A 24,433-nucleotide genomic window follows, 5' to 3' on the forward strand; every position below is an offset into this window, starting at 1 on the left:
TGCCACCACTATGGTGCTCACTCCCAAGCTTCTCAATTTATTCTCAAACCTCCTATGTGGGACCATATCAAAAGCTTTGCTGAATCCAAGTAGATCACATTGAGCGCGCTTCCTCGATCCAATTCTCTAGACACCCAATAAAAAAAAAAAAATCAGATGTGTCTGACAGGACCTTCCCCTGGTGAATCAATGCTGCAGTAGGAAGATATCTCATGTTTACCACGGAATCACCAAATATGAATCATAATAGCCAAGAAATATACAGACAATACTGACAGGCCCCAAAATCACTGTCACAGCAAGAGAAAGAACTTTTGCCCAGATGAACCTTAAAACAGCACTATCTAAGTGTAAAAAAACAAGAAACCTTGCCCTGATGAGAACAAAACTGAAGGATACCTTATCAGATTTGCCTGTTTGTATGTTCCTGTGTAAATGGGAGCAAGGCAGAGGGACAATATGACTTAAGCTCATAGTTTCCACTATTTTTCCCGGCACTAAAGTGAGGCTCACTGGTCTATAGTTACCCGGATCGCACCTGGAGCCTTTTTTAAATATTGGGGTTACATTGGTCACCTTCCGGTTTTCAGGTACAATGGATGATTTTAATGATAGGTTACAAATTTTAACTAATACATCACACATTTCAATTTTTAGTTCCTTCAGTACCCTAGGATGCATACTATCTGGTCCAGGTGATTTGCTACTCTTTAGTTTGTCAATCTGGCCTACTACATCTTCCAAGTTCACAGTGATTTGGTTCAGTTCGTCTGACTCATCACCCCTGAAAACCATCTCCGGAACTGGTATCTCCCCAACATCCTCATTAGTAAACACGGAAGCAAATAATTCATTTAGTCTTTCTGCAAGCTCTCCTAAGGTCTCCTGCTGTGTGTTGAGATTTCTGGAAAGTCATATTTTTTGTGGAGTTCAGCACCAGCGATGACCAGAAATGGATTGCTCAGCCTGCAGTCAGCAAGCTTTACGCCTTAGTGACTTATCCACCTTACACTAAGTTTTAACATGACAGGCTGGACTTGTGTATGCACCCTAAGTTTCTACCTTATGTGGTGATGGAGTTCCATCTTGACTAGTCCATTGTCCTGCCAATATTCTTTTCCAGACCCCATTCACACCAAGGCAAACAAGCCCTGAAAATTCTGGACAGCAAGCGAATCTTAGCCTTCAAATCTGGAGCGAAGCCCATAGAAAGTCCACCCAATTTTTAATTTCTTTTGATACGAATAGGTTGGGCGTTGCCATTGCAAACAGACACTATCCAGTAGCAGATTGCATCTCCTATTATGCTTGGCCGGGACTGCATCTTGGGGGTCATGTCAAGACTCATTCTTTCAGAGCCATCCCTGGCAGCTTTGGTGGCCCACTTGTGAGCAGTTCCCATGGAGGAGATCTGCTAGGCTGCAATGTGGAGTTCTTTCTACACATTCACATAGCACTATTGCCTGGATAGGGATGGCAGACGCAACAGTAGGTTTGGCCAATCTGTACTTCGGAACCTGTGTGAGGTGTAGAACCCAACTCTCCCTGCCTAGGGTCTGTTTGGGTTCAGGCTGTCTCCCCCCTCTTGTTACCAACAGCACCATTGTTGTTGTGCCTGTTGGCACCTGATTGGGTGTCTGTTAGTCCCTTTTTATGTAGGGGAGCACCTGTAGCTAGGGATTCACCCATGTGTGACGACTAGTTTCTAGTTTATTAGTTTTTCTATACCGTAGTATCAGTAAAACCTTCACTACAGTTTACAATACAATAAAAGTAAGGAAATACAATAACTTATTAATAAAATCAAAATACTTACAAATCTATAGTTATACGATAATAAATAATTAAGAAGTAGTACAATCATAAAAGCATACCATTGTGCTTGTCCTCAGGGAAAGAAGAGTTGCTTACCTGTAACTGGTGTTCTCTGAGGACAGAAGGATGTTAGTCCTCTAAAACCTGTCCATCACCCCGCAAAGTTGGGTTTCTCCTATTTTTTGTTTTTATTATAATTCTATGTTGTAAGACTAGAAAGGGACCCCGCGTGGACTCATAGAATTGGGCATGCTTGGCATGCTGAGTTTTCCTAGTCAAAGTTCTAGAAACTTTGACATAAGTTTTCCGCATCGGGGCTCCACTGATGATGTCACCCATGTGTGAGGACTAATCTTCTGCTGTCCTCAAAGAACACCTGTTATAGGTAAGCAACTCTGCTTTACTTTTGGTATCATTTTGCTCCTCTTGTGGTACATTAGGGTGTTAATGCCACTCTTCATCCTACCTTAGCCCTCACTCTATCTCTTGTGCTGATGCCATTCTCCATCGACAAGTAGGACTGAATAATCCATGACATATGGGTGACTTCATCAAACAGTGCCAAATGGACCCATCTCTCTAGTTCAGTAAAGTTTTACTACTGAGCATGCAAGAGAGTTCCCACGTGCATGGTGCCTCATGAAGCCTCTCAGTCATCTTTTGTCTGAAGTTGCATACGGATGTGTTTTCTCTCTCTCTCCTTTTTTTTTCCCAAAGTTTTCTGTTTTGCATTTTTCCCCCTCCTACTCACTTTTCAAGTTTCCTCAGTGCTCCAGAAGCTCTTCAACAGTCCTTTTCAAGTGCTAAATGAAGTTATCGCAAATTTGTCTGGCTCCAAAAACCCAACAACCAGTACCTTCAAGGAACGTGCATGTGACCATAAGATGTCCATCACTCACAGCCATAAGATCTGTTACAAGCATCTGGTACTTGATTATGATTCAGCTAATTGCTACGACTGATTGGATGTTGCCTAGATCACTACTCTTCAGTTTGCTAATCTGGCCAGCTACTTCTTCCAGGTTCACGGTGATTTGGTTTAGTTCATCTGAATCTCAATCCTTGAAAACAGTCTCCGGAACAGGTATTTCCCCAACATCTTTGTTTGTAAACACCAAAGCAAAGAATTCATTTAGCCTTTCCACGATGACCCATCTTCCCTAAGTATCCCTTTAGCCCCTCGATCATCTAACTATCCAACCAATTCCCTTGCAGGCTTCCTACTTCTGACATTTTAAAAAGTAGATGGCGTGGGAGGGAGGGGATGATTGACTAAAAGGAAAGAGAAGGGAGTGAGCAGGTGAATAACTGAAAGGAAAGGGAAGAAGGTGAGTGAGAGTGAGGAAGATGAATAACAGAGGGGAAGGAAGAGGATTGAGCGGGAGGGTGAATGACAAAGGGGAGGGAAGGGGGTAAGTGACAGAGGGAAGCGGTTGAGAATGGCATCAGCACAAGACTGAGGCAAGGGGATTTGAGTGAGAGGGGAAGAAAAACGTAGAAGGAGGGATTAAGAAGAATGGAGGGTAGAAGGGTGCATGTGTATAAGTGTGTGTATGTGAATGAATGCATGTATATGAGAAAGAAAGGAGGAAGTTTATGTGTTCCTTCCTCTCCTTCCCCCTACTTATCCACTACAATATCAGGGTAACTGGAAATTAAAAGTTTCCAGGTATGGAGAGGGGGCATTAGTTTTTGTTTTTTTTAATAATTTTATCTTTATTGCATTTTAAATGTTTACAGACTTTTAGCAAGGAAAACAAATGTTGCAGTGCTAAAATCACAATAACATTATTCAGAAAAACAAAGATCTGACAATATTGCTAACATATAATATGGGGAGAAAGGAAAAAAATAACATTCATAATTACTTACAACAAATATGTAAGTAGCTCAAGAGGAGTTAATCAATTTTTCACATTTGATCTTATTCTAAATATATCTAAGCTGTATTCTCACTTAAACTAGATTTGTCTTTCAAGAATGTTTCCAGGTGCAATGGGTCAGAAAAAATAAATATTTTTGCTTGAAAAGTAATATGGCACAAACAGGGAAATTTGAGGAAAAAAGTTGCACCAATAGCCATAACTTTACTCTTCAAAGCAAGAAATTGTCTCCTTCTTGCCTGTGTTGCTTTGGAGACATCCGGAAACATTAACATTTTCTGACCTTAAAATTTAACATCTCTGTTCTTAAAAAAATTCTTAAACACCTGTTCTTTATCCGATTCGAGCAAAAAGGAATCAAATAAAGTTGTTCTATTATTGATGATATCTATCGATTCCTCTAGGAAGGTGGACACTTTAAACTAGATTCATTCTTAACATCCCCATTCTATACTTCCCCCATAGCTACAGTTCATTTAGGGAAATAAGATATTTGAAATTTAAGGAATATTATGATCATTGTACAACAAAATTTCCTTAAGAAATTTCTTAAACATTTCATACGGTGACATCAAACGAGTTTGTGGAAAATTGTGGAAAACGTATCGAATTTTCGATATTAATTTAATTTTACATAGTGAAATTATCTTTAACATACATACTTTGTGAATTTTGAATTAACTGATGCTTAGAAGTTATTAAGCCCACAGTGGTTTCTAAACTAGAGATTTTCGTATTTTGCTCATCAATAGCAGATCTAATTGCATTTACTAATGATGGCAGATGTGCATTCACCTGTGAAACATTCAAATCTAGTTTTGATATCAATCCCCAAAGATCAACAAGTGTAACATTAGGTGGAGATTCAGCAGATGGTTGTGCTCTGATTATGTTCACAGTTGTACTTCCCTCAATAGAGGAGTAAGAAAAGTTTGTTGGTATAAGTTCTACCGGTGTTATATTTGTAAATAAAGTACTTTCATTACTTGTAAACATAGTTTGTTTTACCTCTACTTCACTGATACATGAACACTTGGCTGTGGGGGAGAAGGTGGTCCTGCGCCTGGACTCAAGGTTGCTGATAGAGCTTCCATGTCACAGTCCATCAATGGCGCTTCATTCACCCGGATCACATGTGCATCCATGGGGCCTTGGACTTTTTGTGAGTTGGGGGAGGAGGCTATCAATCTAGCCTTCCTTTTCTTCCCCATTTTAAGCAATAATCAGGAATCTTCAAAAGGAAATCCGACGCAGAAAAGAATGAGCCAGACAAACCAAGCAAATCCAGAAGCCTGACAAAGCCGTGCGTCCCTTCGGCGCGCGTGTCTTAGGTGACGCGGCAGCAGAGTACAACCCTGTCGGGAGATTTAAAAAGCCAGCAGCCACTCCCCACTCACTCTCCTCAGAACTCCTCTAGCTGTCTCAGTGGGGGATGGTTAAGTTGTTTGAACAGCAAATGCTGATGGTCTGCTCTTCAATCTGTGCCCTCTTTGTAGGTAAAGGGAAGGCCCAGACCACTCTCACCTCTGGAACTCCCTGGGGGCATTAGCTTTTATCCTTATTAGTTTTAATTATTGGGTGTTTGATATGTCTGCTGTTTTGAAATATTTGATTAATTTGAGGAAATGTTTAATTTTTTTTAAATCCATTTTCTATTTGTCATCTATTTTGAAATATTATTTTTATTAGTAAGGTTTACTCACTGTTAAAGCATATAGAAAGACATGATTTAATGGAACATAGTCAACATGGATTTACCCAAAGGAAGTCTTGCCTAACAAATCTGCTTTATTTTTTTGAAGGGGTTAATAAACATGTGGATAAAGGTGAACCGGTAGATGTAGTGTATTTGGATTTTCAGAAGGCGTTTGACAAAGTCCCTCATGAGAGGCTTCTATGAAAACTAAAAAGTCATGGGATAGGAGGCGATGTCCTTTCGTGGATTACAAACTGGTTAAAAGACAGGAAACAGAGAAACAGAGAGTAGGATTAAATGGTCAATTTTCTCAGTGGAAAAGAGTAAACAGTGGAGTGCCTCAGGGATCTGTACTTGGACCGGTGCTTTTCAATATATATATAAATGATCTGGAAAGGAATACGACGAGTGAGGATATCAAATTTGCAGATGATACAAAATTATTCAGGAGGACCTTGCAAGACTTGAAGATTGGGGATCCAAATGGCAGATGAAATTTAATGTGGACAAGTGCAAGGTGTTGCATATAGGGAAAAATAACCGTTGCTGTAGTTACACGATGTTAGGTTCCATATTAGGAGCTACCACCCAGGAAAAAGATCTAGGCATCATAGTGGATAATACTTTAAAATCATCAGCGCAGTGTGCTGCAGCAGTCAAAAAAGCAAATAGAATGTTAGGAATTATTAGGAAGGGAATGGTTAATAGAACTGAAAATGTCATAATGCCTCTATATCGCTCCATGGTGAGACCACACCTTGAATACTGCGTACAATTCTGGTCGCCGCATCTCAAAAAAGAGATAGTTGCGATGGAGAAGGTACAGAGAAGGGCAACCAAAATGATAAAGGGGATGGAACAGCTTCCCTATGAGGAAAGGCTGAAGAGATTAGGGCTGTTCAGCTTGGAGAAGAGACGGCTGAGGGGGGATATGATAGAGGTCTTTAAGATCATGAGAGGTCTTGAACGAGTAGATGTGACTCGGTTATTTTCACTTTCAAATAATAGAAGGACTAGGGGGCATTCCATGAAGTTAGCAAGTAGCACATTTAAGACTAATCGGAGAAAATTCTTTTTCACTCAACGCACAATAAAGCTCTGGAATTTGTTGCCAGATGATGTGGTTAGTGCAGTTAGTGTAGCTGGGTTCAAAAAAGGTTTGGATAAGTTCTTGGAGGAGAAGTCCATTAATGGCTATTAATCAATTTTACTTAGGGAATAGCCACTGCTATTAATTGCATCGGTAGCATGGGATCTTCTTAGTGTTTGGGTAATTGCCAGGTTCTTGTGGCCTGGTTTTGGCCTCTGTTGGAAACAGGATGCTGGGCTTGATGGACCCTTGGTCTGACCCAGCATGGCAATTTCTTAAGTTCTTATGTTCTTATTTATATTTCTTGATTCTGTTTTATGAGGAATGGTGATATTTCTATTTTGGCATTATTGTAATCCATTGCATATGAGTCTGGCTTTTTGTGGTTTCCAGATCAGTTTTTTTGTCTACATTTTTCTATTTATGGCCTTTTAATTATTATTTGGTGAGGGTCTGTCTGTGTTTGCATTTATGATTGAGGTGAGGTAGTCTGCTAGACTGGAAAATGCCTTGTACTTCTTGGGTTGAAGGTTTTGCTGATGTTGGTAGAGGCTGGATCCATGATTGAATGGGCCCCTTGGGTGCTAAAAATGATGGAGCTTAAGTCTGCTGGATACTGAAAGGCCTGTAGCAAGTGTTGTGGGTTTGATTGCTGTGTTGAGGAGCTCCAAGGGGCCCCTCCCTCCCCCACCGGCCCTTGGCATGAGCGATAAGTTGTAATGTGGCCCCAGGACAAAAAGGTTTGCCCATCCCTGGGATAGCGGATTTTAAAGACTTTTAAGAGCTTTTTAAAAACTTACTTATTTCAGGAAGCATTTGGTAACTGTGCATGAGAATTACCTACAGCTGTACCTTGTAATACCCCCCCCCCCCCTGCAATTTTCAAATGATCTCTCATTGTTTTATGCATTGTTTACATGAATGTGTTTACGTTGGGCTGTTTTATTTTGCTACACTTTATCTTTTGGAATCCGCCTAGAATAGTTTCTGGTATTAGAACATAAGACTTGCTATTCTGGGTCAGACCAAAAGTCCATCAAGCCCAGTATCCTGTTTCCAACATTGGCTAAGCCAGGTCACAAGTAACTGGCAAGATCCCAAGGGTTAAATAGATTCCAAGCTGCTTATTCCAAGAATAAGCGGTGGATTTCTGCAATTCTGCCTTAATAATGGTTAATGGACTTTTGCTCCAGGAACTTGTCTAAACCTTTTTTAAACACAGCTACACTAATAGCTTTCACCACATCCTCTGGCAATGAATTCTAGGTCTTAATTATGCACTGACTAAATGAATATTTTCTCTTCTTGGTTTTAAATGTATTTGCTAGAAACTTCATTGTGTGTCCCCTGGTCTTTGTACTTTTCGAAACAGTAAACAACTGATTAACGTTTACTTGTTCCATTCCACACATTATTTTATAAACCTTTATAAGCCGTCTCTTCCCAACCTCTTTAGCCTTTCTTCATAGGGGAATTGTTCCATCCCCTTTAACATTTTGGTTGCCCTTCTCTATACCTTTTCTAATTCTACCACATCATTTTTAAAATGTGTGGACCAGAACTGCACATAATACATACTTACTTACTTATTTATTTATTTATTTAGGGTTTTTATATACCGACTTTCTTGATATATATATCAAATCAAGTCGGTTTCCATATAACACAACTGTCGCCGGGGGGCGTTACATTAAACAGTAAACATAGTATTGAACAGAGAACGTGTAGCGTTACATTAAACAATCAATAAGGTCGTTATAATAAACTATAAACATAGTATTGAACAGAGAATGTGTAGGGTTACTTTAAACCATCAATAAGGTCCTGATGGTCCTGAGGGTATTAGGTTGGCGGTGGACTTTATATTACTTAAGATGAGGTTGCACCATGGAGTGATACAGAGGCATTAAGCTGATCAGAATGTGCAGCAGCATTAGTGGAAAAAGTATCTGCTTCTCGCTGGGCTGAAAGGAGGGGGGAGAGAAGCAGCCAGGCCAACAGGAGACCGGGAAGCCCACAACATACCGGCTGGTGCTTGGCGACACACTGGTTGAGAATCACTGATCTATCCTACAAATATTCACCTCCCTCACACAAGATTCACCAACAAGGAATCACAACAGGGAATAACAATTGTAAATCATCATCATAAACATTGAAATAAATACCCAAGTTAGTCAAAAGTGCACAATGGGGCAAATATTAAAAGCCCTATGCACGTAAATCCAGCTGGATTTACACGTGCCGAGCCTATTTTGCATAGGCCCAGTGATACGCGTATGTCCCGGGGCTTGAAAAAAGGGGGGGGAGGGCGGTCTGGGAAAGGGGAGTGGCCAGAGGTCTCCCTAGGGCCGCTAGGCCGGCGCGCGCAACCCACGCCTCCCTGAAGGCAGGCGCAACTTGCTAAATAAAGGTTAGGGGGGGTTTAGGTAGGGCTGGGGGGCAGTTAAGGGAAGGGAAGGGAGAGGAAGGGAGGGGAAGGTAGGGGGGGGGCAGAAGGAAAGTTCCCTCCGAGGCCGCTCCGATTTCGGAGCGGCCTCGGAGGGAACAGGGAAAGCCATCGGGGCTCCCCTAGGGCTCGGCACCCGCAAGGTGCACAAGTGTGCACCCCCTTGCGCGCTGACCCCGAATTGTATAGCATGTGCGCGGCTGCACGTGCATGTTATAAGATTGGGCGTAGATTTGTGCGCGCCAGGTTGTGCGCACAAATCTACGACCGCATATAGATATTAAAATCCGGCCTAATGGTTGTAAGTAGGTGTTAAACAAAGAAGACAAGAGAGCTTCCCTCCAAGATGACAGAGACTGACCAAAGCGGACTTGTTACTATCTATGGGATAAAAAGCAGCCTGAGCCCTAGTGGAATGAGCTCTAACCTGACTAGGCACCAGCTGTTCAGCATTCAAATCCGCAGCCATAACCACCTCTTTGATCCAGCAAGCCACTGTAAGCCCATGAAGCCGGCTTGCCCTATTTACTAACATTGTGGAGGACAAAGAGGCGATCCATCTTCCAGAAAGTTTTAGAAACCTCCATATACCTTACGATATGTCTCGACATGCAAGGGTCGCAAAAGACAATATTCCTCCGCAATTCTTTCCCTATCCAGATACAGTAGGGAAATGAACTGATTCAAGTGAAAATCTGAGACCACTTTTGGCAAAAAGAAAGAAATAGTACGCAGCTGTAATGCCCCTGGAGTCACTCAGAGGAATGGCTTTTGGCAGTACAAGGCCTGCAGCTCAGAAATTCTATGTGCAGAACAAATCGCCTCAAGAAACACAGTTTTCAAGGTCAGTAATCACATGGAAAGGTTACACATCAGTCTAAATGTAGGACCCGCTAAGAAATCAAAAACCAGCTTAAGACTCCACAAGGGCACCAGTAACCGCAAGAGAGGACAAGTTGTTTTACTCCTTTCAAGAAACGGGCCACTTCTGGATGAGCTGATAAGAGACTACCATTCTTCTGACCCCTGAAACAAGCAAAAGCCCTTACTTGCTCCTTTAACGAATTTGTTCAGTCCATCCTGCCAAAATTCCAAAATGAGTGGAATCTTAACCAAATGAAGAAGAACACCTCTATCTTCACACCAAGCCTCAAACACTCGCCAAACCCACACATGGGCTAAGGAAGTGGAGAACTTTCTCACTCATAGCAAGGTGGCAATCACCGTAGTAGAATATGTATGCTTCAGCAAGCGAATCCTCTTAAGGGCCATACATTAGGGCAAAATCAAGTTGATCTTTGCCGCAACAGATTCCTGTGTGCAGGTAAGCGGAGGGGGGAGTCTACCAGGAGCCTTTGCAGATCTGCATACCATGGTCTCCTGGGCCAATCTGGTGCCACCAGAAGCACCATCATCCCTCTGTGACCCTCAACCCCCCGAACCATTCTACCCAACATGGGCATGGGGGAAAGGCATACAACAGTTTCTCCTCTAGCCATTCCTGCATGAGAGTATCAATACCCAGGGACTTTGGATCTCTCCTGCAACTGAAGAACCAAGGAACCTTCATATTGCGAGAAGTCTCCAGGAGGTATAGGATTGGAAAGCCCCAGCAATCCACTATCAGCTAAAACACCTCGTCTGTCAATACCCATTCTCCTGGGTCCACAGCCTCCTTGATGAGAAAGTCTGCTCTCACATTGTCTTTTCCTGCAATGTACAAGGACGAGATCTCCTGAAGATGCACTTTTGCCCATTCCATAAGTTGGTCTATCTCCTGCGACACTTGCTGGCTCTTGGTTCTTCCCTGCCGATTGATGTAAACCACTTGACCCTGCAACCTGCTGCTGAACTGCAAGCATGCCAACCAGACTGCCCCGGCTTCCAGTCAACTGATATTCCAGAGAGATTCCTCTGTACTCCAGTGCCCTTGCGCTGTCAGTTCCTGACAGTGAGCTCCCCAACCCCGGAGGCTTGTATCCGTCATGAGTACTAATCGGTCTGGTGATTTTAGGAAAACCCCTTTTCTTAAATGATCCGCTTGTAACCACCACTGTAGTTGAGAGCAGACCTCCATCGGCAGGAGGAGCTGAATCGAATAGTCCTGAGACTGTGGGCTCCAACAAGACAGCAGGGAGCATTGAAGAGGACACATATGTGCCCTCGCCCACGGCACCACTTCCAGGATTGCCGCCATCAAACTGAGCACCTGCAAATAGGATCACACTGCAGTGTGGTCCTATCTGCATATCGTGTTCATTGAAAGACGCACCTTCTGAATACGAGCTTTCGGCAGGAAAACCCTGTCTTGTTTCTGGTCCTTCCTCAGTGGATGTCCAATTGTCTTCTAATCTAATTCATAAGTAGCAAACATCAGTTCTGATTAATGGAAGAAAGGCACGAGAAAATCTATTTCATGACAAGGACTTTCCGATTAGAAGACAATTGGACATCCCAAGGAAGGTCTTTCTGATTGAAACATGGCCACATTGGGGAGGGCAGTAGCTGCTTCTTTGTTTCCAACAAGGTTTGTCTTATGCCATATAGGGAAAGCTCAATTTAGAGTCATTCATTGCAAAGGTTGAGTCAAAACCAAATTTACATGCCAATCACTTTAAAATATTTAAAATAATTGAAAAAATATTTGAAAAAACAATTTTAAGACATTTAAAAAAATTGTCATCAAATTTTGTGCACTTCAGTTTGGCTTATACACAGTGAAAGGAGGTTGATTATAAGGTCAATCAGAAGCTCAATGCCGAGGGGCAAGTGCGTTTATATGAAACCAACAACCCCTTCCTTATAAAGTTTATTGAATTGCCAAAAAATGGCTTCAATTTTGAAATAATGTAGAAGGAAAGTTAGCAGAAGTGTGAATAGTTGGAGGAAGTGACATCACCCGATGCGATCGGCAGCTTAAACGTGGAGCTCCGTGTAGCACCGCATTAAAAAGAGTAAAAAAGTTAGCGAAACTGACCCGCTTGCTGTCCGGACAAGTTGCTTGCAAGGGGGCAGGAGATGGCGACTCACCGGAGGGTAATCGATTTGTCAGAGTTCTCCTACGGCGGTTCAGAGGCGCGCCAGAGTAAACAGAGTGAGGAGGAAGAAGACAAGATGGTGGAGGAGGAGGACCCGGGAACGGGGGAAAAATCGGATATGAGCCCAGGAGTCAATCCGACGGCTCACAAGATAAAAACATGGCTCCAGGAAGTAAAAAAAGAGATAATACAAACCTTAAAAGCGGAAATCAAGGACAGTATGGGGGCTCTCCGGGTGGAAGTGAAGGAGCTGGGAGAGAGGCTTCACGTGGTGGAACAAGGAGCAGATGAACAAGCGGAGACTCTGCAAAAACATGGCGCTGAGTTACAGAAATTACAATTGGCCAAGGAAGAGCTGATAACTAAAATAGAAGAATTAGAAAACCGGCAGAGGAGATGTAACATCCACATCAGGGGGGGTCCCAGAAACGGAGGGGACTCTGGACTATGTGGCCCTGGTGCAAGATATTTGCAGAGCAGTGCTGGGGGCAGAAACGCAAAAACCGGTGGAAGACAACATTGAAATCGACAGAGCGCACAGAGCCCTGGGTAAGCCGGTTAACAATAAACCACGTGACATCGTGGCATGCCTCCATAACTTCCCCATCAAAGAGCTAATTATGACTAAGGCAAGGAGTATGGGACAGATTAAATGGCGGGGATCGGTCATCCAAATATTTAATGACTTGTCCTCAGTCACGTTACAGAAGCGCAGAGAGATGAAATGTATTACGGAAACACTGAGGGTAGAGAACATACGCTACAGATGGCTGTATCCGTTTGGGATATTGTTTAATATCTCTGGAGGTTCCTGCATGGCAAAGCGCCCAGACGTGGCAGAAAACTTTTTGAGACAACATGGCATAGCTATAAAAGGCCATGAGATGGGTGATCAGATAGGTAGAACTGAGCCTGGCCCCAGATGGCAACGTGCTGGAAAAGGAGGGAAGAGGCTGCGAAGGCAGGAAGGTAATAAGGAGCGCCCAGCGGATGTTGCAAGCTGATCGAATCCTGGCAGAAGGAGCGGCTGAGCACTCAGGGATCATCTCAGGAGCTGAAGATACAGCGGACTGGTCGGGACAAGCGAGTTATAAAAATCAGACTGAGTTAATTTCCCCGCTGTTAGTACTGCGGAGAGGCTGAATAAGTTGAGGGTGTTGGGGGACATGTTCTATTGAGGGTTGGGGGCCTGGAGAGGGTCAGTTTCTGAATTTTGCATAGGTAGATAGCATGGTTTAATAAGTGTATAACTCACGCTACACTGGTTGATGTCATTCCTCCTTAATGGAAAGAATGGGGGTACTTACCTCATTACTGATGAATGGGGAGGAGGGGGGGGTGGGGAGGGGATTTCAGGGGGGGGTTATGTGGTATATACTGGTCTGTGCGGAGGGGGTTATTCTAGCAGTACACCGAGCATGTTCATGGACAGGCAACTGAAGCAGGAGCAGAGAACGGGATGTGATGGCTGATTTAAGGGTTGTGTCCCTAAATGTGAAAGGGCTGAACCACCCCAGAAAGCGCCAATTATTATTCAATGAAGCAAAGGCATTAAAAGCCTCAATATATTTTATACAAGAAACACATTTACTCAGAAAAGATGAGAAACTGCTGAAAGATCCCGCATATCCCCACATTTTGTTGGCATCTAATGGGGAGGGTAAAAAGACGGGGGGAGTGGGTATTTTGATAGCTAAAAGCCTCCGAGTTGAAATATTGGAATGTAAGAAGTGTGAATAGTTTATAACAAGACAGATGTGGCCATGTCGGGACGAAACAAAATGGGCGCAAACCAAAAACTATGGCGGCAGGAGTCAATGGCCAGCGGGCACAGAGACATCTCCTTTGCAGGGAATCGACCGTGAAAAGAAACTTACCAGAACTGCCAAAAACCCTGACTAGGAACACTACAGGGAGGCACCAAGAAGGACCCGGCAATGGAACAATGAGAAAAAAAACCATTGAAAAATGTTAGAAAAAGTAAAGTTTTCCATAAGGCTAAAAACAGCCAAAAGCAAAGTCTACTCACACCACGAGACCTACAGCTCTGCGGAAAAAGAGACTGGAGAGGGAGCCCCCCTTGTGGACGTATGGTATAGAGCTTGCTGGTCATGCTCAGTGTGCCTAGTCAAAGTTCTAGAAACTCTGACATACGTTTTCCACATCAGGGAGCCATCTGATGATATCATTCATGTGAACACTACCATTCTGCTTGTCCTCGGAGAACATGAATATTACCACAAAGGATCATGAGAGGTGCAGAAAGTGTGTAGCATGACCAACATTAAGCATTGTGAGTGAGTTTGAAAAGAAACTTGAAGATGGCCGAAGAGGGAGGGGGGGCCCCCTGTGGCAGGGGAAGAGGCTTCTTTTTTTTTGTAATTTAAATTTTATTATTCAACATAGAAAGAAATACAAAATAGCTGGCTACAATGATTGCCCAACTGTAACAAAGTTAAGAGACAACAGCCAATTGCATTTCAATAAAATAAAGAATCAAAATTCTGCATAAGTTTTTCTCAGTTTATGTCACCCTCTACTCCCTTCCCTCACCCCCCCATCGGTTATCCGGCTAAGTGCTGTGTGTTACTATAATGACAATAAAGGTAGCTCTAATAAATAGAAAGCATGAGGTGCAGTATACAAAACAGAGTATAACCTAGACACTGCAAATTCCCACTTTGACTCAGGATGTGCATAACTATTAGAAAATAACCAAATGATGGGAATACATCATCAATATCCCAAAGAGAAAACTCGACGTATCTGATCATGAAATGATGGTCCTTGGACCTGCAGTACAACTACTCCATTCAAGTGAGTACAGGTTACCACCAAGGGTGCAATATTATCCCAATTTCCGAAGAGTCTTCTTTTGTTGATGCAAATGCACAGTAGCAGTCACATTGGAACTATCTTCCATGAGTGCAGCAATGACTGTGACAACACCATGGTGCAGTGGCCTAACATTCTGGGCAGGCATTCATCTCACCCACCCACTCTGACTGCCCTGATGCACACTGGATTCAGTCACTCAATGTTCTGCATGTGTGTGTCTGATGTCACTGGAGACATCACTGCCATTACAGAATAATCACATATTCATGATTACATTTTTGAAGCTCTTGCAACATGGCTACTCCCCAGATATTGGCAAATTGTTAAGAAACCGCTTATGTCTCTGGAAGATAACTAACAAGTTTTATTTGTAAATAAAATGGGACTCATGTATACACCAAATAAGAAGTTGCCATATTTACTTCTGAAACACAGCAATTTTTTTATACATGACAAAAAATAAAAATAATTATAGGTTGAATAGGTACGCCATACTACAATATTTTCTTAGTAAAATTTTCTTCAAACTCTTTAAAGCTATTTGTTAACCTTCATTTCTGTACAATTACAGTAATTTGGAAGTTTCCTACTCCAAATCAGACCACCTTATCAAAACGGCTAATATGCTAAATACACAAATTGCAAGTGAGTAATACAATGTTCTCTCACCTTCAGTTCTCAGTTGCTGAATAGCATCGGCACATGTCCTCATAAAGATCTGAGCATCTTGATCAATCTGATCACGTTCTGTGTCTGTCATTCGTGAATACTCAGATACAATGTGACTGGAAAAGCACAAAGTGAAAGAAATTAAAACTGGTATACTATATTACTGTTAACAAAATGATCTTAGAAGCAATTATTTCTCTGGCATGCCTTGGAACAGATTTTTTTCATGCCGGTCAAAAAAAGTAAATCACTGAGCTGCAAAAATTATATATATTAATACATACACAGTGCTAATTTTAGGACCTGACTTCTTTCTTGCATGGTATAAAGGTGTTTGTTTTTTTTGAACGGTGACTCTGGGGCATGCACTTATGTAGCTACATTCTTCTCAGTGCTAACCAAGGTCAGCTTGGTGGATGGAGGTATCTTCCATATGAAAAATTCAAAAAAATGGGGTTATGATATGAAGCTGAAAGTAGGAAATTTCAGAAGAATTGGCACTACAACTTTACTCAGATGTAGATACCTGGAATAGCCTATCAGAGGAAGAGGCAACAAACTCTGATAGAATTTAAGCAAGCTTGGTATAGAGACTGAGCAGATTAGTAAGGGCAGGTAGGAGCAATAATAAGTAGAACAGATGGAAGAGGAGGGAAGAAGGAGCTTGATGACTGACTAGTCATTGAGCCCCATTTGCACAGTCATATGAAACTTTAAACCAAGAGACAAATGGGGAAAAAAATAACAGCCAACATGCACAGAGCTGCTCAGTATGGCTAAATCAAACTTTTAAGAGAAGGCAAGGTCAACCAACATTAAACTGGAAGCAACCTTTCTGTATTCTTAGGCAGGGAAAATGGGGAGACTGGGTGGACCAAATGGCCCTTATTTGCCAACATCTACTATGGGTTCCTAAAACTGTAGTCAACTAGAGGTTGTTTGAGTCTCATGAGAGCGAGATAGAGAAAAGGAAATAGGGAACAGTGGAAAAAAGCTTTAAGGGATAATGGGGAAAGGACAAAAAATAAAACAGGCAAGAACTAGAGATAAGAAGAAAAGCAGGAGGAAAGAACAAAGTCAAGAAAAGAGGGGGAACTGGAGATAAACATACAGAGCTAAATTTCCCTAATTTTAAGTTATGCAAAGGTGTGCAAAGGTTTAGGCACCTCTATCAAACTATGTTTCAAGAGAACAGAAGCTGACACAATCTCTACATGGTACAAAGGTAAACACAATAAGGCCAATATTTAAAGAAGCCTCCAATGGCTAATTTATTCAGCTAGTTATTCGAGCAAGCTTACCTGGAAAACTTTGCAATCTAACCGGCTAGATCTGAATATCAAGGTAGGCTTGCCTGAATAACTAACATAAAACAATGGTTATCAAAAAGGCAAAAGTTAACAAAAAAAAGAAAAGGGGGGGGGGGGGGGGAACTACCATGAGGACCTTGTGGCCTGATTCTGCACCACTCACCCACCAATCCTCCCAAAATGATAAAGTTATGGGATCTAGGCCACAGAAACTTTCCGCCCTCTTCCCCTCAAAATGAAATAAATAAATATTGAACAACCGTTGCAGTTTGAATCTTTCCCCCTCTCGCCAAATGCAATCTTAACTTCCCATCTCACCCGCACCCCAAGCCTCCCAAACCTTGAATACCAGATGGGAGCTTGGATCTTGTGTCCAGCTCCCGGCGTGTCCCAAGTTGCTCTACCAGTGTAGTGGTAAAAGCGACTATGCTAGTCGCTTACGCACCCAGTATGGCCTTCCGTGCAATGGAGGACACACTGGGAGCATGTAGAGATTGCATCAGCTTCTGTTCGCTTAGAGCAGAGCTTTCCAAAGTGTGTGTCGGGACACTTTGGTGTGTCGCCTGAAGTGTGCCGGTGTGTCGCGCAAGCCCGGTGCACGTGACACACCGGCAAGTGGGAGCCAATGCGGCCGCCGGTGGAGCTCATCCCACTGGCGGCTGAGCACTGAAGAATCGCAGCCGGAAGATCAGTAAGGCCTTGGTGAATTCACGTCACCACGGCCGAAGAAAAAGGGCACGTCTAAACGTGCAGGTGCTCCACCTCCTTCCTGCCCACGCGGCCCCGGAAGAAAAATGTTGCCGGAGCCGCACGGGCAGGAAGGAAATGAAGCAGCCGCGTGCAGAAGAGGAGCCGCGTTGTTGCAGCGGGCGAGAAGAGGCCCGGTAGCAGGGGCCCCACCGCGGATCGGATCGGCCCGAGAAGATCAGAGTCGCTGCGATCGGCCCGAGAAGATCAGGGCCGCTGCAGAGCCGATCCTGCAGCGACCCGTGAAGAGGAGGCCCAGAGGTAAGAGAGAGGCTGAGGGCCCGTAGAGTGCATGTATTAGCTGAGTTGAGAGATTGTGTGCCTGTATGAGCTGAGCTGAGAGATTGGGTGCCTGTATGAGCTGAATTGAGAGATTGTGTGCGTGTATGAGATGAGTTGAGAGATTGGGTGCCTGTGTGAGTTGAGAGATTGGGTGTGGGAGTGAGGATCTCAATGTTTGCAGAGACAGCATGTGAGAGCCTGTGTGTGTGTGAGAGAGAGACAGCATGTGACAGTGAGAGCCTGTGCATGAGCAAGACAGCATGTGGGAGTGAGAGAGAGCCTGGGTGTGTGAGAGTCAGACAGCATGTGCAAGAGAGAGACTGTGTATGAATGATTGTATGAGAGAGAGAGCATGTGAGAGTGAGAGCCTGTGTGTGTGTGTGTGTGTGTGTGTGTGTGTGTGTGTGAGAGAGAGAGAGAAAGCATGTGAGAATGAGAACCTGACTGTATGTTTGAGGGAAGAAGATAGATGGAGAGAAAAGAAATAGAAAAAAAGACAATATGAAATGAATTGGCAAAAAATAAGAAAGGGGAGGTGGAACAAAAAAGCCTGGGATCAACCGATTAGAAAACTAAGATCAGACAGCAAAGGTAAAAAAAAAAAAAGAAATAAATTACTTTTTACTGATTGGCACATGTAATCTTTGTTAATGTCAAGAGTAGCACTTTCTCTATGCGGATCTCATAATGTACGAGATCAACATGGAGGAACTGGAAACCCACGGGGCCTGCACAGAGGAGGCAGCAGAATGAGCTTCAGTGCCAATAGCAGCAATCAGCGCCTCCCCAATAGCCATGCGGCATCAGTGGCAGCAGAGGAATGAGAGAGGCTCCGAGGTTGCTGGCAAAAGAAAGAGAGGGGGTCTGCCTTTAGTGTGTGCATGTGTATGAATGGGTGCCTGCCTGGGGGTGTATGTGTGTGAATGGATGGGTGCCTGCCTGGGGGATGGTGAGGGAGTGGTGTGAAAATGAATGGGAGCCTGCCTGGGGGTCAGTTTTAGTGTGTGAGAATGACTGGGAGCTTGCCTGGGTGTGTGTGTTTGTGTGAGAATGATTGGGAACTTGCCTGGGTGTGTGTGTGTTTGTGTGAGAATGATTGGGAACTTGCCTGGGTGTGTGTGTTTGTATGTGAGGGAGCCAGAGAGAGTGTGTATGAGAAAATCCAGGGGAGTAAGAGTTTGTGTGTGGGGTGTGTGTGGAGGGGGAGAGAGTGTCTTAGAGCCTGAGAGTGTGTCAGTGTCTGTGAGAGCGAGAGGTTATGGTGGGTATAAGAGCATGAATGTGTATGTATGTGACAGTGTATGTGTGAGAGAGAATGGACATGTGAGTCTGTGTGAGAGAGGATAACCTCTGGGAAATTGTAAAAAATGTATATGATTTTAATTAATAGAAATTCTATTTATCAGTAGTTTTAAAATATTCTTTTATTAGTATGGTTTTACTGTTATAACTGATGTTTTATGTTTCTTGATTTTGTTTGTTTTATGAGGAATGGTGGTTCTGTTTTTCCATTGTTAATACAGAGTCTGGCTTCTTGGAGTTTCCATTTCAGTTTTTGTCTAATTTGTGCTCCTTTATTTTGTATTCTGTATTTGGTGAGGGTCTGTCTCTGCTCTGTGTGTGTGACCATGATGAGAGATTCTGCTAGCATAGGGATCTATAGTAATCGGGTTTGTTTTGTTTCCTCAGTAGGTGGTGTATTGGTATTCTAGGACCCAGTGTAATATTTACCCATGCTTTTTCACAGGTAGGGTTATTGTTGTTTGAGTCCTTGGTGTTATTACTGTTATGTTACAATGGGATTGCAGTATAGATTTTGAGTGTCTTTTTTGCGAGGTTTTATTTTAGTTCACAATGTGCCTGGCAGTGGAAGGTGTTTGTGTTGCTGTTACTGTGAGGTGACACCAGCATTTGAAAATATCTTTTAGTATGATGAGCTGTAAGGGAAACATCCAAGCTCCATTGTTTGAGGGAATTTCAGTGGATGCACAGAGTTACAGAACTGGAGGTGCAGGATTTATATTGACATTCTGTCCCTTCCTATAAATTCCAGATTTCACTCTCATAGCCATATAGAATTAATTGAATGAGGCTATCAAATAATTATATAGTGTGAAACTGGCCAGCTTTTTAAAATTATGCAGAAGACCCTTTGGACTTTTTTATTAACACCAAATATTCAAAAGCTGTGTTCATCCCATCAAGATCATATATCTCATTAAAGAGGTAAATTGAATAACACAATAACTTTGTTTTATTATTGTTACTCATAAATTATAACAATAACATTAATCTTGGAATATTATATATTTTTAATATAAACGAAAGGTTTTCACAAGATATGTTGTGTCGTGAAACATTTTATTATGTATATATTTAAGGAAACATACATAAATTGTCGAAATACATTTCGTTCATTTAACCTTTAACCTCCGGTTTGCTTGTAGACTAATTACTGTGTCCCGAAATTATGTTTGTCTAAAAAGTGTGTCACCAACATGAAAAGTTTGGAAAGCTCTGGCTTAGAGGTTCATTGAAACATACAGTCTGACCATATGTGCCTGAAAACCTTTCCATTCAACTACAGATATATAAAAAGAAATGAATTCTGAAAGATCATGAGATAGCCAGACTTGGTCTTAAATAACCCCCGATGGCACATACATTTTTAAATATCTAAAAGACAAGTTAACTTGCAATGCTATATGCTTGGGTGTGCAGTATGTAGCATACATGGTCTTTAATTAGAATAGTGTAGGCATCTACAAAGATGTACTAGAAAATTCAACAGAAACAGATTTACTCAAACCTGAACTTTACATTTAAAAATTCAAAAAATTTACCAACCACGATTAAATACTGCAAACTAGTTATCAAATATAATTTATATTTGTGGCTGTACAATAAATTAATCTGCTATTGGTATGTTGCGGTGCCAAAATTCCCAGCTCTCTGAAGACAAGAGTTCAGGTTTGGGACTCTTCTTATGGCAAGAGGTACACACTTAAAGGTAAATTTTAAGACCCGAACGCGGGCGCATTCACATGTGTGCAATTCCAGGCGTGTGCACACAGACGCCCCGATTTTATAACATGCGCGCGTCGACGCTTGCATGTCATAAAATCTGCTACCCTGTGTGCATGATTTTATATTGGTGCACACGAGTGCCCAATTGTGCATGGGGGGGGGGGGGGATTTCAGTAGATGCGGGCAGCGACACGATAGGCTCCATTCCCTGTGCCCTGTTCCCTCCCAGTCCGCTCCAGTGGGATCCCGGTGCGTGCTTCAGCAGGAGAGTGCCTAATGGCGCTGTCCCGGCCTGACCACTTCCCACCCAGAGCCCGCCTCCAGCCCACCCCTCTTCCCCAAGCCCATTCTTCTGCGTGTACCAGGAGATATGCGCATGGCTGCAGGCCACATATCTCCTACATTTCACTTGCTCAGGGCTTTTAAAATTAACCCTTTAGGTATTCCAAGTGGCTATAACTTATTTTCTTTTTAAGAGGTTTTTTTTTTGTTTTTTATTTGCCCTTTCTGCATACTTCACACTTTTTGAAATTATTTTGCATTGTATGATTAATATGAAATACTGCACTACTGCATATCAAAAGCCCTTGTAAAGGTGTTTGTCAGATAATAAACATTTTTTGCCAAGCCATTAAGTCAATGCATAATTGAAGGATGAGGTCCATAGTCTTTAAGCACTACAACTCAAAGGAAAAAAAAAAACAAACCAAACCTCTTCCCAAAAAAATCCAAAGATGATGCAGATGATCATGAATCGAACTGAATCCAAACTGAGGTAAAGAAATTGCTATAGAATGGTAATGCACCAAAATACAAATGCACAAACATAATGAGAACAAAGAATAGTTATCATAAAAAGCATGGCAATAAGGAGTCTATTGAACAGAGTAACTTAAAGCAAAAGGATTGCCAGTCTGAAGAAAACGGTGTGCAAACAAAATCACTACAAGTTAATTAGGAACTCAATGAAAGAATAGGATTACTATGAAAAATAAAGTAAAACATGTATAATAATATATGGTCACAGTGCAGGCCATGAGGGCATTAATAACATTTTAGGAATTCGTAATCATCTTTAAAAATACATATCACAAAAGAATGGAAACCCTGGCAGTTTTCTCTTGTTCCTTTGGGCTACCAGCTCAGTTGGAAGTAGAGCTGGGATCTGGTGCCATGAGCTTTGCAACTACCAGGGTATTAGTTCCTCTGTTTTATATCCACTCAAAAACCACTTTAGTTCAATCACTGCAGAAACAGGTCTCAGCTGGGGTTTAAGTACCAGAGCTCCTCCTTCCGGAACCCTAAAACCACAGACCCTAAGAACAGGCCATTAGGGGTTGCCAATGCACAATGACCTTGGGGCAGATATAATAAACGCCACACTAAAATTGGAGCTAAATTTTAGCACAGGTTTTACTTAACGTGTGCATGAAAAACAGGGGTCCCCATGGGATGCAGTGAGATAGTAGAATGCAAATTTAACAGGAGTAAAAAAAAAAAAAATAATGCATTAAATGAAAAAAGTGTGCTAAAATATGGGTAAACTGAAAAATCCACACTAATGCAGAAAAGTGCTTTAAAATAGGAGAAATAAAGATAAGTGCATGAAGCTGGAAGGAGTTTGACCAAAATGACCTTGCATGCAAGACTGGCACTGGGCATCCCAACTTCAGCACAATCTCGCATGCAAGACCAATTGGGCAAGACATGACAAATGAAATCAAAGGGTAAGCTCTCTAGGGAGGGGAACCTAGAGCTGAACAGTATGCACTTTGCTACTGTGCATTCCTAATGTCTTTAGCTGCTGGATGCCTAGTGCTAATGTTGCATGCAAGGCTTCTTTGGTCAAGCACCTTCCAACTTCAAGTACTTATCTCCTTACTCCCATGTTTTGTTAACGCCTCGGCTTGAGGTGGAGTAAACGTTAACTCACATTTCCGATGGCCACGATATTCTACTGCTGTGCCCATGCGGTAGTATCTAGCTGTTTATACCACACTGGGCACAGCAATAGAATGACTTTGGCCACCAGAAATGTGAATTTACTCCACCTCATTCCAAAAGAGGAGTTACATTTCCAGTGTAAGCTCTCTGGGTCTTTCACCTACAGTTGAATAAAATATAAGCTCTATGGGGCAGGCACCTTCAGCTGAATAGTAAGAATTTTAGCACTGTGCATCCCAGCTTTGGAGTACTGCTCAGCTGTAGGTGCCCGCCCAAGAAAGCTTACACGTTGTTCAGCTGTAGGTTCCAGTTCAAAAGAACTTACATTGGAAATGTAACTCCTTCCTGGGTCTGAAATGGAGTACCACACTGAGCACAACAGGCACTGGCCATCGGAAATGTGAGTTTACTCCACCTCACACCCAAGAGTTAAACTTCCAATGTAAGCTTTATGGTTCCTGATTTATGGTTCATGGTTTATGATTTATGGTTCCTGATTTATGGTTCACAGTTACATTTAATTGAGTTTATGAAAGTTCTCTTTTAATAGTTTTCCTGTATACTTGTGTTAATGTATTCTGCCTTGAGGCGACTGTTTTAATGTATTTCCGCCCTGGAGGCGACTGTTCAGTTCCTTGTAAACTGGTGCGATATGTATTCTTTACAGGAACATCGGTATATAAAAATTAAAAATAAATAAATAAATAAATAAGCTGAGGCAGGCACCAGTCACTGGTTTTGTTTTCCTGAATAGCTGGACAAAACACACTCATGGAATGCTAAAGTGTATGTTCAGCTGTTGATGTCCACTCAGACAGCCTAAGCTTTATTCATCTAGCTTAGATACCTTCCAAGTGAGGTTGTTTTTTTTTTATTTTACTTGGCATTCTTTGTCAAAATGGCTTTGAATGAGAGAATGTACCCATTAGTTTGGATATACAGAACCAATCTCACATGCAATGTGGCAAGAAAATTCAAAGCATAAACTCTCTGGGGTGAGCACCTTCAGCTGAACAGTATGCATTTTGACTCTGTGCATCTGATCTTGGTGTCCTGTTCAGCTGCAGGTCCCACCCCGCCAGATTACATGCTTTGTTAAGCTAGCAGTAGCTGTCCACCACAGAGAGATTATGCTTTGATTTTACTTGACATTCCTTGTCTAAATGACTTGGATGCAAGTATTTGCTCTCTTGAATGGGCACTTACAGGTAGCTGAACAAAGTGTAAGCTCCATAGGATGGGCATCTACAGTTGCCACAATGCCAAAATTGGGATGCACAGTGCTGGTATACTGTTCAGCTGTTAGTGCCTACTTAGAGAGCTTACACTGGAAATTCTTAAGACATAAGAACATGCCATACTGGGTCAGACCAAGGGTCCATCAAGCCCAGCATCCTGTTTCCAACAGTGGCCAATCCAGGCCATAAGAACCTGGAAAGTACCCAAAAGCTAAGTCTATTCCACGCTACTGTTGCTAGTAATAGCAGTGGCTATTTTCTAAGTCAACTTAATTAATAGCAGGTAATGGACTTCTCTTCCAAGAACTTATCCAATCCTTTTTTAAACCCAGCTACACTAACTTCACCAACCACATCCTCTGGCAACAAATTCCAGAGTTTAATTGTGCGTTGAGTAAAAAAGAACT

General features: G+C 42.3%; 1 protein-coding gene across 1 annotated transcript in view; it reads right to left on the reverse strand.

Moving 5' to 3' along the window:
* Positions 1-24,433, reverse strand: part of STX18 (syntaxin 18) — a 380,104-nt gene that overhangs the window by 168,693 nt on the left and 186,978 nt on the right. The window contains exon 3 of the mRNA XM_029591101.1: positions 15,479-15,594. Coding sequence (XP_029446961.1) covers positions 15,479-15,594 — 116 coding nt within the window. The remainder of the gene's footprint in view (positions 1-15,478; positions 15,595-24,433) is intronic.

The sequence above is a fragment of the Rhinatrema bivittatum genome, chromosome 1 (genome assembly GCF_901001135.1).
Source record: "Rhinatrema bivittatum chromosome 1, aRhiBiv1.1, whole genome shotgun sequence".
NCBI lineage: Eukaryota > Metazoa > Chordata > Amphibia > Gymnophiona > Rhinatrematidae > Rhinatrema > Rhinatrema bivittatum.